General features: G+C 41.7%; 2 protein-coding genes across 8 annotated transcripts in view; one reads left to right on the top strand and one right to left on the bottom strand.

Annotated features, from left to right (window-relative positions):
- The first annotated feature begins 2,090 nt into the window (after positions 1-2,090).
- LOC106604546 (paired mesoderm homeobox protein 2B) lies at positions 2,091-5,305 on the top strand. The gene is made up of 3 exons (XM_014199295.3): positions 2,091-2,692; positions 3,343-3,530; positions 3,883-5,305. Exons 1-3 carry the CDS (start codon positions 2,452-2,454, stop codon positions 4,312-4,314), a joined length of 861 nt encoding a protein of 286 aa, XP_014054770.1. The 5' UTR covers positions 2,091-2,451; the 3' UTR covers positions 4,315-5,305.
- Positions 5,306-5,851: 546 nt separating this feature from the next.
- The window catches only part of LOC106604545 (LIM and calponin homology domains-containing protein 1), a 157,154-nt gene continuing 148,664 nt past the window's right edge, over positions 5,852-14,341 (bottom strand). For 5 of the 7 annotated variants that reach the window (XM_014199288.3, XM_045718018.2, XM_014199290.3 and 2 more), the window contains 4 exons: positions 14,027-14,110; positions 13,539-13,647; positions 9,290-9,392; positions 5,852-8,997 (listed from right to left, as the gene is read on the bottom strand). In XM_014199288.3, the coding sequence (XP_014054763.2) occupies positions 8,972-8,997; positions 9,290-9,392; positions 13,539-13,647; positions 14,027-14,110 (322 nt within the window). In that variant the 3' untranslated portion in view covers positions 5,852-8,971. The remainder of the gene's footprint in view (positions 8,998-9,289; positions 9,393-13,538; positions 13,648-14,026; positions 14,111-14,341) is intronic. The other 2 variants (XM_045718015.2, XM_045718017.2) reach the window with 2 other exon arrangements.

Genomic DNA, 14,341 nt, shown 5'->3' with positions numbered 1-14,341 from the left:
TACAAATGTAGTGAGTGAGGACGGGCTTAACATTCTCTAATCAAAATATCAAAGGTTTTAACTCTGACATTTAATTCCGCCCAACAGATTTGGAAACCAGTTGATAGAATAAAGGGAGACGTTGAAAATATAAAGGAGGGCGTTTCAGTGGTTGGTGGACTATGGTGGACTATAGACCGGCCGAATAAAGAGCCGTTTGACTGAGAGAAACGGATGGCAAAAGCTATAATTCTATTTGCCTCGGCAAAATATCAGAAAGGACTTCTCGGTTCTTTGTCAGTTATTAGATTAATTCCTAGAGATGGCTTCTTTTGCGGTGCCAGACGCGTGGAGGGAGGCCGGTGAACCAGTTGGTCTTTGGTTTCAATAATCAAATTAACCATTTGGTAGGCTACAACTTTTAGTCACAACTCTCGTGTAGAATGAAAAAGAAAGAGAAACCATTTACATAAAAGGGTCTAGGTTGTGTCAAGAAAGAATTAACTTTTTATTGTCGTTCATCATTGAATGGGTAACGCGTAAAGAAAAGAGGGAAAGACACTGAAACGCGTCAGCAATTGTGGAAAAAAATAATCGATTGCATAGGACTTTATTAGCATAACATCTTCAATGTTATACCCATTTTTGTTGTTCAACGCACCTTTCATCTCCTAGTTTGAACTTCAGAACAAAATGCATGGGCCTACTTTCTTTTCTAGAGACACCAACAAAGGGTCAAACGGTAGTTATTTGACTTTTTGTTGCTAAGTCTTTCTGACTCCTTTGTCCGTTTATTTCAAGGAATGAAAGATCTATTTTGGCCGATGCCTTAATTTCATTTTCATGGTAAAATAAAACGGAGATAAGTACTTTGAATGATAGCCTAACCCTCAAATTGTCAATCTTATAGGGGCTCTTTTGAGTTGACTAACCCTACATATATGTGCAACATATCCATTTATTTTTCATAGCCTCACGGCGAACATCAGTTTCAATTGATGCGGAAAATATAATTGTGCCTAGACAGACACAATTTTGATACACTCCCGTTAGATACTATTTCAGTGGAAGAAAAAAAAAACATTGTGCAACAAATGAAATGTTGCTACATAGCATTTATTTTTTTATTTTTTATTTTTTAGAAAGGCAAGAATGCGTTTTGAGAAATAGTGTGTGGACAAAACAGAAACGTCGACATGCAGGCTATAGGCACGAACTTGATCCAATGATAGAACAACAGGATCGGGTAAACACCTTACCAAAGACAAATTAGCCTAATATCAGCCTAAAAGGTCCGATGACTTGCTCACGACTTAGTTACTTTCATTAGAAATAAGTTATTGGCTAAATGAAGAGAATAATTAATGCAATAAAACGAATTACACCCCCTCCTCCAGATAAAACGTATTCTGTGGCTTTACCTTACGGAATTGAAATAATATATCATAATTGTTCTATAGGAATAGCCTATACCCATCCATTATCTCCTATAGGAATAGCCTATACCCATCCATTATCTCCTATAGGAATAGCCTATATCCAATAATGTGCATTTAAAACATTTAACATTACAGGCCTACCATTCTGGTTTTCATTTAGACTGCTTTCATTTAGTCTGTTGAGACAACAAGAAACAATAACGTCGGCAGGGTTAGGATTAGGGTTGGACGGTGGCAGGGCAAAAGAACAACAATAGCCCAATAATTGTAGTAACAATAATAATAATAAATAAAAAAAAGAACAATCCACCCTTCTGTAATAATGTTGCATCATGCGTAATGATCCGCACTTCAAGCCAAGAAAGAGTGCAAAGGCAAGAAGAGAGAGGGAATACTACCAGAAATTCTGCCTAAGGTATACTGTTGGTTAAAAGGCTTAAAAGCTTGGGGAAAATTGGATCAGGGAGAATCGTCACCCAACTTTCATTATTTCCAAGTGGTGTGATTGAATTAAAGAGCAAGACGGTGGTTAGAGAGGAGGGTGGATGGCGCGCGGGGAGGGGGGGTTGGGCTTGGCGCATAATGGTGTGGTATTAAATTCTAATTAGAGATGCAGGGGATCAATGATAGGGAGGTTGGACAGCGCGGGCCCCCAGTGCCAGCCCAATAGACTGATGAGTTATTGTCATGTAAAAGCGCTAGCAATAAGACCAAACGCTTTGCCATTGTCCAAGAGGAAAGAGCCAAGTTTATTATGAGGACTATATGCTCTAGAGACCTGAGGCTAGGCGGCTCTTAGGGGGCTTTTCATAAAACTGGGCGAAGCTCCTATAAAGGAGGCCAGTTTTGGAGCAGGCGCCGAGCAGTGCACATCTACCCACGGTCTAGCCTCTTTCCAAAACAGTCAAATCCAAGCAAGTCAATTCTCCCCATCTCATCTCGCGTCATTATCATTGTTTTTGTAATCAAATTTGAAGTTTAGATTTTTTTTTCCTGGGAAGTGCTGCTTTCTTTATCCACTGAGCCTTTTCAAATGTATAAAATGGAGTATTCTTACCTAAATTCCTCTGCCTACGAGTCATGTATGGCCGGGATGGACACATCGAGCTTGGCATCAGCCTATGCGGACTTCAGCTCGTGCAGTCAAGCCAGTGGGTTTCAGTACAATCCGATCAGGACCACGTTTGGGGCTACCTCCGGCTGCCCGTCTCTTACGCCGGGTTCTTGCAGTCTGGGGACACTGCGGGACCACCAAAGCAGCCCATACGCCGCAGGTAAGCAACCGCCAACTTTATTCACCACTCCCGGTCTCTACCCGGGTATATAGGACGCCTTGATTGCATTTGAAAATGGAAATGTGTTTAGTATTTACCAAACGAAATTTGCTTACACAAATGAAAGAATTTATCACGTTAGAAGCGATTGCAGGCAAGCGGTAATTCAGTTACGGGGTTACACTATCCCAGTCACACCCAAACCGCCAACAACATTATCTTAAACTGCCAAAATGATAGGCATAATTTATTTACTTTGCGATGAGATATAAAGCTTCAAATAATTAGATAACCAAAGACTAAAGCTCATTATTGACACAGAATTGGAGTTACAGTAGCAACAACCGGTACGGATGGCAACATTATGACAAGTTTCCGAACCTGAACCCCAATATCAAAGCAAAGATTTGTTTATCATTACAGTTAACCACATTACAGTACATCACTGGTCTCATTTTAACACTACTCCACAAGTATTCTAACAGATTATAGAATATAATAACAACATAACTCGATTTTAACCAGAATCATTCTTAATTCGGATAGATTTTTATCTGACAACTTTGTAATTACATGTTATCTTATGTTACTATTACTCTACAGCTATTGCCATTGCAAATACGTTTAACGTTGACATTTCATTCCCGCAGTTCCTTACAAACTCTTTACGGATCATGGCGGACTGAACGAGAAAAGAAAGCAGAGGCGCATTCGGACCACTTTTACCAGCGCCCAGCTCAAGGAGCTCGAGAGGGTTTTTGCCGAGACCCACTACCCAGATATCTACACACGTGAAGAGCTGGCGCTCAAAATCGATTTGACTGAAGCCAGAGTGCAGGTAGGCTATGCTATCCGGCGCTATCTTCACCTCGTCAAAGTGTACCATCTTTTCCAAACTCGAGTCATTCTGCACATTAAGCACAAGGCTCCCTACTATTATTGTGGGGTTTTAAAACATTTCTATGGTTTAAAAATACTTTCACCAACATTAGGCCCATACAGAACTCATAGGCTTACACTGTTGTTCGATTATGTGTGATTCATTACACATATGAGGGTTGTTTTCCGACGGTCAATGTGCGGATGCAGTATCATAATGCATCATCTAATATTGACAACATGACTGGTTTCAGTCATTTACACATACAGTAGGACTATTTCATCTAATGGAACCGTTTTTCGTTTTCTAGGTGTGGTTCCAAAACCGACGCGCCAAATTCCGTAAGCAAGAGCGCGCGGCCGCTGCTGCCGCAGCCGCTGCCAAGAACGGCTCCGGGAAGAAGTCGGACTCTAGGGAAGAAGACAGTAAAGAGGCCAAATCTACCGACCCTGACAGCACGGGAGGACCAGGGCCCAACTCTGTCCCAACCTCTAACTGCGGCGGGCCCAGTCCAACCGGTGGCCAGGTCAACGTTTCCAGCGGAAACGGACAAGTGGACCAAGTGAAGACGTCGGTGGCTCCCGGCATGTGTGGAAACACACCGAGTCAAGGCTGGGCTTCTGCCCCGGGTACCATCACCTCCATCCCGGACTCATTGGGTGGACCGTTCGCCAGCGTACTGTCCTCTTTGCAAAGACAGAACGGAGCCAAAGCTACATTAGTAAAGACCAGCATGTTCTAATACAGCGGAGACCCACTGACAAAATCAAATAAGAGAAACATGGTTTACTCAGGTGACTGAGGAGTGTTGAGTCGTGAAATGAGGGATGTTACAAGAAAGACTGAAGGACACTGATATGCCTATCATAACCGCAGTTGTAAAAAGATGAAGACTACTTTGATTTTTTTTTGCCTCAGTCCTTCCTTCTCGGTTATCGTCCAGTATTGTGGTCATTCTGCACTTATAGCGGTCTGGTTTAAGTAACCACAAACTGCTGTGAGTCATAAGCAGTGTCCCATCATACGACCAGATGTCGTCAAAATGTCAGACACTGTACAACTGCTTGTTTTGTTTAGGTAGCCAACATTCTGATTTGACTGAAGATCTTCGATATATGGAATGTCTCTGTTTATTATCGAACGAGACAGACTATTTTGTTCATTTCCTGATGCAACTTGCTAAGTGTAAGTAGCCTATACACCACTGTTTCAGGGCTCGTGAAGAATTTCCTTTCTTTCAATTGTTGACATCAAATGAACACCCTTATTTCCTCAAAAAAGGCACAAAGTACAAAAGTTCACTGCTGACAGGAATATGTAATTGTATTGTGAGTCTTTCTACATCTGTGTTTTTGTGGCTCAAATTGTATAGTGTTAATATGTATTATTGTATCTATCCTATAGTTGACCACAGGCCATAATCCCCAGTCCCTTTAGAATCACGAAGTCTTTTTGACGTTTTACAAAGTTACCACTGGCGAATTTATTTTGGGTAAAAAAAAGGGAATGTATGCAAACAGTGTTATTTCACTATTATTTGCATGTCTTTTTTGTCCGATTTTATAATAATTTCCCCCCATTTTGTGAGCATAATGTAACACGTTTTGTCCAGGATTTGAAAGTTATTTATATGTAGGTAATGAATGCTTATATTTAAGGAAATATTTCTACATGTGCACATAGTTTTCCAGGTGTACCATTGAAATGGTTGTTGATAAAAATAATCAAAGTTGCTTTGTCATGTTTTTCTTTGTTGCTCTTTAGACAAAAGGTACAAACAGGCTAGGCTACTATTCTGCATGCATTAGATGTAAACATTCTGATTCCCCAATCCATGTCAGATTTGGTTCTCACATATATATCACATTTTTTAAAGGCTATTGTCATGGATTCTATAATGTATTACTATGTACCTCTATTATACAAGTCACCTACACTGAGAGACACCTTTTTGGTGGCCGTGGCCCATTCCGAGGACTGGGAATTTACTTCAGCACCATGGATAGCGGTTGCGACAGAACGCTGGCTTTGGGATCAGCGTTACTTTCACAAAGGGCTGACTGTTCAGCAGTAATACAAAGTAGGCTTCAACTTCGAAACAGTCGTGGTTAGCCTTTCCAATTCTCTGTCTGCCTTTAGCTGGCTAAATACAGAAAAATACTGACCGTTTTGTTTTCATCCTCGTCGCAGCAAAAGGCATAGGGCTGAATTGACTCTACATGCAGGTGCCCCACATTATTTCATTATCTTATAACTACAGAAATACACGGACAAGCTCATTCATTCATTTGTTACATTTTATTTATAAACATACAGTATGCTATAAAGCCAATGCATTTGAACATCACATTTATCTTCCTTCTGGTAATGTTCAGGTGAATATTACAATAAATACAGAACTTAGACGTAAAGTATCATTCCCAAACTATTCATCCAGCTAAGATGTATCGATATGTCTGACACAAAGATGCCCCCCTGCAGAGTATCAGCTGAGATGTATTAATTTCCTAAGTAAAAGTAAAAAGACAATCAGATCTGAAGCCTAAAAATATGGTAGGCATATATCAGAAAAATAAAGAAGAGACAGGGAAAGTTGTAAGCTACATGTTGAGAATGGATCATATGTCTGACATAAGAGTAGGCTATGGATTTATTTCAAGATAGCATTTGAACATACATTATATCCACCACTGGTAACATATGGAGCGATTTCAGTGTCAGACATTTTATTTCAATTCCATAATTTAGAATTTGTAATGCATGAATTGAATCACTGAATTCATAAATTGAACTTATGGTAAGTACTGCATTCATTGTCTGTGAATCAAGTTTACAAACCATAATTTCAAGTTAATCAAAGTTTCATATATTCAATGTCAGCTCTCTAAATTCAGATTCAAAACCTGAGACAACATCCTGGTACTTTGCCAACCAGGAAGGTAGAGGAGAACAGATAATAAAATGCTCACTCTGGTGCCAATGTGGCATGTTGAATTTATTTTCTTCCTATGAATTTAGCTCTAACGTTTGAACCGTTTTGGCTATGAGCTATTATGACCCCATTCCTGAAAGCTAAGACTCTCTGGAGCCTTCTGTTCCCTTCTATGATGACATCAAGTGGAGTTAAAAGAGTGTCACAAAAACCGCAATTTGGCCCCCATAAGAATATAGTTGAATAGTCCTGTCATAGCCCTTCTAAGGATAGCCTTTCCACTCCCTATTTAATCTTGCTCTTGTGACTGAGTGGGTTTGAACAAGGTCTCCTACATGTCACAAGACTGTGTTAGCCCACTTAGCTAAAGCTGAATTCAACGATTACAAATTCAAAAGTATTACAATCAAATTCAAAATCCTAATACAAATTCGAAATTATGAAATTCAAATACAATTTCTGTTGGCACTGAAATTGCTCCATAGTAGCCTACAATTTCACAATTGGCGTTCGAACTGTTGGCACTGGTCTTTAGCAGCCAAATGTTAATCAAGTGCAACTGCTGGTAAGAACATTTTAGCCATAATTTTACAACGCAACAAGTATGGTTCATTTATTTTTGTTGTTGTTGAAAATGAGTTTCTATTGCTGAGTAATTACCAAAATGGTCATCACTGTCAACAGGGCATAGAGAGGCCAATATAGAGTCATTATAATAATGTCAAAACATTCAGATACACAATAAAATAAAAATAAAATCAATGGTCATCCTATTTCCTTAACCATATATCCTAGATATATTTTAGATTCCGTTTTGAAACTGGAAAGACTCACTGCAAATCATGAAATCATGAGAAAACAAGGTTTGGTAGACTGTGACCTGAGTAAAAAATAAAGGGGAATATCAACAAAACAAATTGGTGGGGTGATTTTAAGCTCTCGTGCAGTTTCTCCTGCATTTTGGACAAAAACCTCCCATCCTACCCAATCACACTTAAAGGAAAACTCCATCCAAAAACGATCATTTGGCATTTGTTTCATTAGTCTATTGTTGATACAGTCTCAAAATGTTTTGCTTGTTAGCAAATGAGTGTTAAAAGACATGTAACATACAAAATACAGAAATCATCCCTATATGATGCCTATTGCTGATTTCTGTATTTTAAGTGATATCTTGATAATGTTTTGCTTGTCAACAATCAAGTTGAGACTATATCAGCAACAGACTAATGAAATAAATACCAAAAGATAGTTTTTGGGTGGAGTTTTCCTTTAAGTGGAAACCATCTTTGGGTTCCCTTCCCTTGAGTGTGCAATCACCTGTTTACCTAAGGCACGTTTCATGACATTCCAAGCGTGAAATTCCTAAAGAGAACCGGTTAAGAGTTAACGGAATGGTTTAGTACAGTAGCATGAACCCATAATGACGGTTGTTTACCTCCACAATCAGTTTACATGCATCAGTTTGCGTTATTGCTCTAACATCAAGTACATCTAACTTTGTGAGTGGACATTTGTTTTGAGCAAAGAAAGAGAGAAAAAGGATAACGTTGTCAGGCCGACGTGCAAAGTTACTGTAATGTAGGCCTATAGCCTAGTGACAGCATAGTATTTTTTTTTAATCCAGTAGGCTACTAAAGCAATAGGGAAGAAATAAAAGATAAGACAGTGTTGGAGCTGCCTGGAAAGAAGATAGGCAGCTAAACTATTTCACTTTCAGAATTTAAACCAGAGTTTGGGTAAATTGTGGTTTAACTGAAAATGGGGAGGAACAAATCAGGCTTTTCTAAGCCTTTAGTTGACCATCGAGGAAAAACCCCTACAGATTTCAAGTCGGCAAAATGGAATACACTTCTATTACTTGAAACTTTCATTTGAAATCATGACAACCTTCTCTAGCAACCAAATTAGAAGCTAAAGTTACAAACTAAAGACTAATAAGGCCTATCTAACAACCTGGATACCAGAGAATAATTAAATTCAAATAAAGGGTATACTTTACAAACAAATATTTTGTCTAAGTGCCAAATGTGTTGGTTGGACTTCATTGCATTAGTGTTTTCACGAGTTTCCTATACATTTTTGAAGTGATGGAGGCTGTTATACTGTATACACAATATTTACAGTATCAGAGCTCAGATTCAAAATGTCCACCATCCTCTCGAGGGCTTGTGGGTGCATATGGAAACGAGGAAGTGAGAACCTCTAAGCTGTGATCATACAGAGCCAATAGAATCAATAGGGCGACTATGATCAGTCGGACTAATATTCTATGCACACACAACTTTCCAATGTCAGGCATTATTTGGACCATTTCAATAAACCCGATAGGATGTGAATTGCAGACATTGCGATAATCCCCACATAGGCATTGACAGACAAGACACATTCCACACATGTTGATTATATGGAGAAGCAGGAAGAAGGGAGACAATTTCTCTGTGTGCTTTCCATTGACCCAACGTTGTCACAATGTGGTTGGCTGGCCGGCTGCTGAAAATAGAGTAACAATACAATAAGGACAACCGTAAATTCTATAATAGTTTATTATCATATTTAATGGGATTAAGGAAAATACATGTATTTCTTGAGGCAATTGGGTACACAATACTCTTATTTCCGTTAAATTAAAGCTGTGAAAAGGGCAATGAACTAATCAGTGTGTGATGTAGCTATTTATCATGTGAAAGCGAGGGAGACAAATGTATAGGAGAGAGAGAGCGAGAGAGAGAATGCAAATGTGTATACGTGTGTGCATGCGGGGATGTGATTTTGTGTGACTCACAGCGGGAGCGGATGTAGCACTGGTGGCAGTTGAGGAGGCCGTTCCGGATCCTCACGTCTGTCCCCGTGGTGGTGTCACCCAGCTGTCCCTTACAGACACCACACTGCAGGGGGAAGAGAGAGAGAAGAGAGAGGAAGGAGGAAGAAAAGTACACTACATGACCAAAATGATGTGGACACCTGCTCGTAGAACATCTCATTCCAAAATTATGGGCGTTCCAATTCATCCAAAAGGTATTCGATGGAGTCGAGGTCAGGGTTCTGTGCAAGTTCTTCCACACTGATCTCGACAAACCGTTTATGTATGGACCTCGCTTTGTGCATGGGGGCATTGTCATGCTGAAATAGGAAAGGGCCTTCCCCAAACTGTTGCCACAAAGTTGGAAGTACAGAATTGTCTGGAATGTCATTGTATGCTGTAGCGCTAACATTTCACTTCACTGGAACTAAGGGGCCTAGCCCGAACCATGAAAAACAGCCCCAGACCATTATTCTTCCTCCTCAAAACTTTACAGTTGGCACTACGCATTCGTGCATCCACCAAACCCAGATTTGTCTGTCGGACTGCCAGAGGGTGAACCGTGATTCATCACTACAGAGAACGTGTTTCCACTGCTCCGCAGTCCAATGGCAGCGAGCTTTACACCACTCCAGCCGACGCTTGGCATTGTGCCTGGTGAACGGAGGCTTGTGTGCAGCTGCTCGGCCATGGAAACCCATTTCATGGAGCTCCCGACGAACAGTTCTTGTGCGGACGTTGATCCAGAGGCAGTTTGTAACTCGGTAGCGAGTGTTGCAACCGAGGACAGAATATTTTTACACGCTATGCGCTTCAGCACTCAACTGTCCCGTTCTGTGAGCTTGTGTGACCTACCACCTCGCGGCTGAGCCGTTTTTGCTCCTAAATGTTTCCACTTCGCATTTACAGTTAATCAGGGGAGCTCTAGCAGGGCAGAAATTTGACAAACTGACTTGTTGGAAAGGTTCCATCCTCTGACGGGGCACATTGAAAGTCACTGAGCTCTTCAGTAAGGCCATTTAACTGCCAATGTTTGTCTATCGAGATTGTATGGCTGTGTGCTCGATTTTATACACCTGTCAGCAATGGTTGTGGCTGAAGTAGCCGAATCCACTAATTTGAAGGGGTGTCCACATACTTTTGTATACATAGTGTAAGACATATGCTTTGTTTGAATACTTTGAAAATGCATAATTCTTTCCTTCCTTCCTTGTAGTAATCACTGATCTGACATTGGTGAGTGTGTTAATCAGAGAGGATTGGAAAGGTTTAAGCAATACGGTAATTCCTTCACCTTGCCTTCTGATTGGTTGGGTGGGACATCTGCCATATTGCTTACACCTTAGCCTCTGAGTCCCCAACCACCGGATGTTCTGGTTTTCAGGGGAAATGGAAAGAGAGTCTGTGACGCGACTTCCGCTTTTGGAAATTAACAAGGTGACACTCCATCTTAACTCCTCCTCCACATTTACTGGATTGGTTGATTTTCTTTTTGTCAAGACCAGTACGTAGGGGATCTAGTTTCAGGTGTTTAACCCATGCTACGTTAGGTTACTTACACCTACAGTGAGGGAAAAAAGTATTTGATCCCCTGCTGATTTTGTACGTTTGCCCACTGACAAAGAAATTATCAGTTTATAATTTTAATGGTAGGTTTATTTGAACACAGAGACAGAATAACAAAAATATCCAGAAAAACGTATGTCAAAAATGTTATAAATTGATTTGCATTTTAATGAGGGAAATACGTATTTGATATACAGATAACGAGCTGAGATTAGGAGCACACTCTTAAAGGGAGTGCTCCTAATCTCAGCTTGTTACCTGTATAAAAGACACCTGTCCACAGAAGCAATCAATCAATCAGATTCCAAACTCTCCACCATGGCCAAGACCAAAGATCTCTCCAAGGATGTCAGGGACAAGATTGTAGACCTACACAAGGCTGGAATGGGCTACAAGACCATCGCCAAGCAGCTTGGTGAGAAGGTGACAACAGTTGGTGCGATTATTCGCAAATGGAAGAAACACAAAAGAACTGTCAATCTCTCTCGGCCTGGGGCTCCATGTAAGATCTCACCTCGTGGAGTTGCAATGATCATGAGAACAGTGAGGAATCAGCCCAGAACTACATGGAGGATCTTGTCAATGATCTCAAGGCAGCTGGGACCATAGTTACCAAGAAAACAATTGGTAACACACTACGCCGTGAAGGACTGAAATCCTGCAGCGCCCGCAAGGTCCCCCTGCTTAAGAAAGCACATATACATGCCCGTCTGAAGTTTGCCAATGAACATCTGAATGATTCAGAGGACAACTGAGACAACCGAGACCAAAATGGAGCTCTTTGGCATCAACTCAACTCGCCGTGTTTGGAGGAGGAATGCTGCCTATGACCCCATGAACACCATCCTCACCGTCAAACATGGAGGTGGAAACATGCTTTGGGGGTGTTTTTCTGCTAAGGGGACAGGACAACTTCACCGCATCAAAGGGACGATGGACGGGGCCATGTACCGTCAAATCTTGGGTGAGAACCTCCTTCCCTCAGCCAGGGCATTGAAAATGGGTCGTGGATGGGTATTCCAGCATGACAATGACCCAAAACACACGGCCAAGGCAACAAAGGAGTGGCTCATGAAGAAGCACATTAAGGTCCTGGAGTGGCCTAGCCAGTCTCCAGACCTTAATCCCATAGAAAATCTGTGGAGGGAGCTGAAGGTTCGAGTTGCCAAACGTCAGCCTCGAAACCTTAATGACTTGGAGAAGATCTGCAAAGAGGAGTGGGACAAAATCCCTCCTGAGATGTGTGCAAACCTGGTGGCCAACTACAAGAAACATCAGACCTCTGTGATTGCCAACAAGGGTTTTGCCACCAAGTACTAAGTCATGTATTGCAGAGGGGTCAAATACTCATTTCCCTCATTAAAATGCAAATAAATGTATAACATTTTTGACATGCGTTTTTCTGGATTTGTTTGTTGATATTCTGTCTCTCACTGTTCAAATAAACCTACCATTAAAATTATAGACTGATCATTTCTTTGTCAGTGGGCAAACGTACAAAATCAGCAGGGGATCAAATACTTTTTTCCCTCACTGTATACCAGTGGAGGCTGCTGGGGGGGGGACGGCTCATAATAATGGCTGGAATGGACACAAGGAAACCATGTATTTGATATCATTCCACTTATTCCGCTCCAGTCAATACCACAAGCCTGTCCTCCCCAATTAATGTGCCACCAACCTCCTGTGACCTATACAATCTTTAAAGATCAAGGAGTTTCTTGGAGGTTGGGTCTAGGGCTTGGAATTCATCATCAATTACATTAGTTACGGTCCTCTGGTTAATAACTGTGGATGGGTGTGGTGTTGTGGTGAAAGGGTTCTGACCTAACGCAGCCTGCTACTAACTGTGGTGGTGTGGTGAAAGGGTTCTGACCTAACGCAGCCTGCTACTAACTGTGGTGAAAGGGTTCTGACCTAACGCAGCCTGCTACTAACTGTGGTGAAAGGGTTCTGACCTAACGCAGCCTGCTACTAACTGTGGTGTTGTGGTGAAAGGGTTCTGACCTATCGCAGCCTGCTACTAACTGTGGTGGTGTGGTGAAAGGGTTCTGACCTAACGCAGCCTGCTACTAACTGTGGTGAAAGGGTTCTGACCTAACGCAGCCTGCTACTAACTGTGGTGTTGTGGTGAAAGGGTTCTGACCTATCGCAGCCTGCTACTAACTGTGGTGGTGTGGTGAAAGGGTTCTGACCTAACGCAGCCTGCTACTAACTGTGGTGGTGTGGTGAAAGGGTTCTAACCTATCGCAGCCTGCTACTAACTGTGGTGTTGTGGTGAAAGGGTTCTGACCTAACGCAGCCTGCTACTAACTGCGGTGTTGTGGTGAAAGGGTTCTGACCTAACGCAGCCTGCTACTAACTGTGGTGGTGTGGTGAAAGGGTTCTGACCTAACGCAGCCTGCTAATAACTGTGGTGTTGTGGTGAAAGGGTTCTGACCTAACGCAGCCTGCTACTAACTGTGGTGGTGTGGTGAAAGGGTTCTGACCTAACGCAGCCTGCTACTAACTGTGGTTGTGTGGTGAAAGGGTTCTGACCTAACGCAGCCTGCTACTAACTGTGGTGGTGTGGTGAAAGGGTTCTGACCTAACACAGCCTGCTACTAACTGTGGTGTTGTGGTGAAAGGGTTCTGACCTAACACAGTCTGCCTGAGTGACACTGACCTTAAAGCACTGGATGTGGAAGTAAAGGCTGAGGGTCTCAATAATCATGGCTGCCCCTTTTCCCAAAGGGTGACTGCAACTGGAGCACAGCTTCTTACCGCTCACCGACCTGCAGGGGAGAACCCAGTTCATGTTACCACAGACTGACCACAGAGCAGCACAAACTGAATGACCGCAGTGCCAAATGAAGTATGGTCCAGTGATAGTGAATGAAGAACTGAGGGATTGATGATTTTAGATTCTTCAGATTCACATCTAGTACAGTATATTTATCGTTACATTTAATACAGTAGTGTGGGATATGGACTCAGACCAGTTAGAGATATCAGCAATGTCTTCTACAGAGCTGACATGATACTTTTCACAGAGAAGCACAGATCAAACCTTGTACTTCCAGCAAGTTCAATATCCTTCTCAATATTACAGATGACAAAAGCAGCAGTGAGTGGCCTCAAGGAGCTGAGTTTGGCGCCCTCTGATGGCTGTACCTGTTTGGAGATTGAGGCATGTCGGATGGGCATGTGGTGGGTGAGTTTGATGGACTGGGCCCCATGGATTCAATGGAGCCACACCTGAAGATGAAAAGCAACATGAAGGCCTGCCTAGCAACATGGACATGATTGAAACCTATAGTATGAATTGGACCAATCAAAACTATATGAGCCGAACAAACAATATTTAAGGTTCTATAGGTGAAAATACAACATTGTTACCAATTATGTGGACCATACAGTGTGCAATACAGCGGCCTTTGACAAATTCCTACTATAAGCAGTAGGTTTACCAATATGTGTTCTTACTCT

This window comes from Salmo salar, chromosome 05 (assembly GCF_965601325.2).
Source record: "Salmo salar chromosome 05, fSalSal1, whole genome shotgun sequence".
Lineage (NCBI taxonomy): Eukaryota > Metazoa > Chordata > Actinopteri > Salmoniformes > Salmonidae > Salmo > Salmo salar.
Note: the sequence above shows the minus strand (reverse complement) of the source record. Positions and strands in the feature narration are given on the sequence as shown.

What these genes read in the sequence shown, in the direction of transcription:
- LOC106604546 (XM_014199295.3), top strand. Translation starts at nt 2,452, where the DNA reads ATGTATAAAATGGAGTATTCTTACCTAAATTCCTCTGCCTACGAGTCA. An exon ending in AAGCAGCCCATACGCCGCAG is followed by an intron (nt 2,693 to 3,342) that starts GTAAGCAACCGC and finishes TCATTCCCGCAG; the next exon opens with TTCCTTACAAACTCTTTACG. An exon ending in TGACTGAAGCCAGAGTGCAG is followed by an intron (nt 3,531 to 3,882) that starts GTAGGCTATGCT and finishes TTCGTTTTCTAG; the next exon opens with GTGTGGTTCCAAAACCGACG.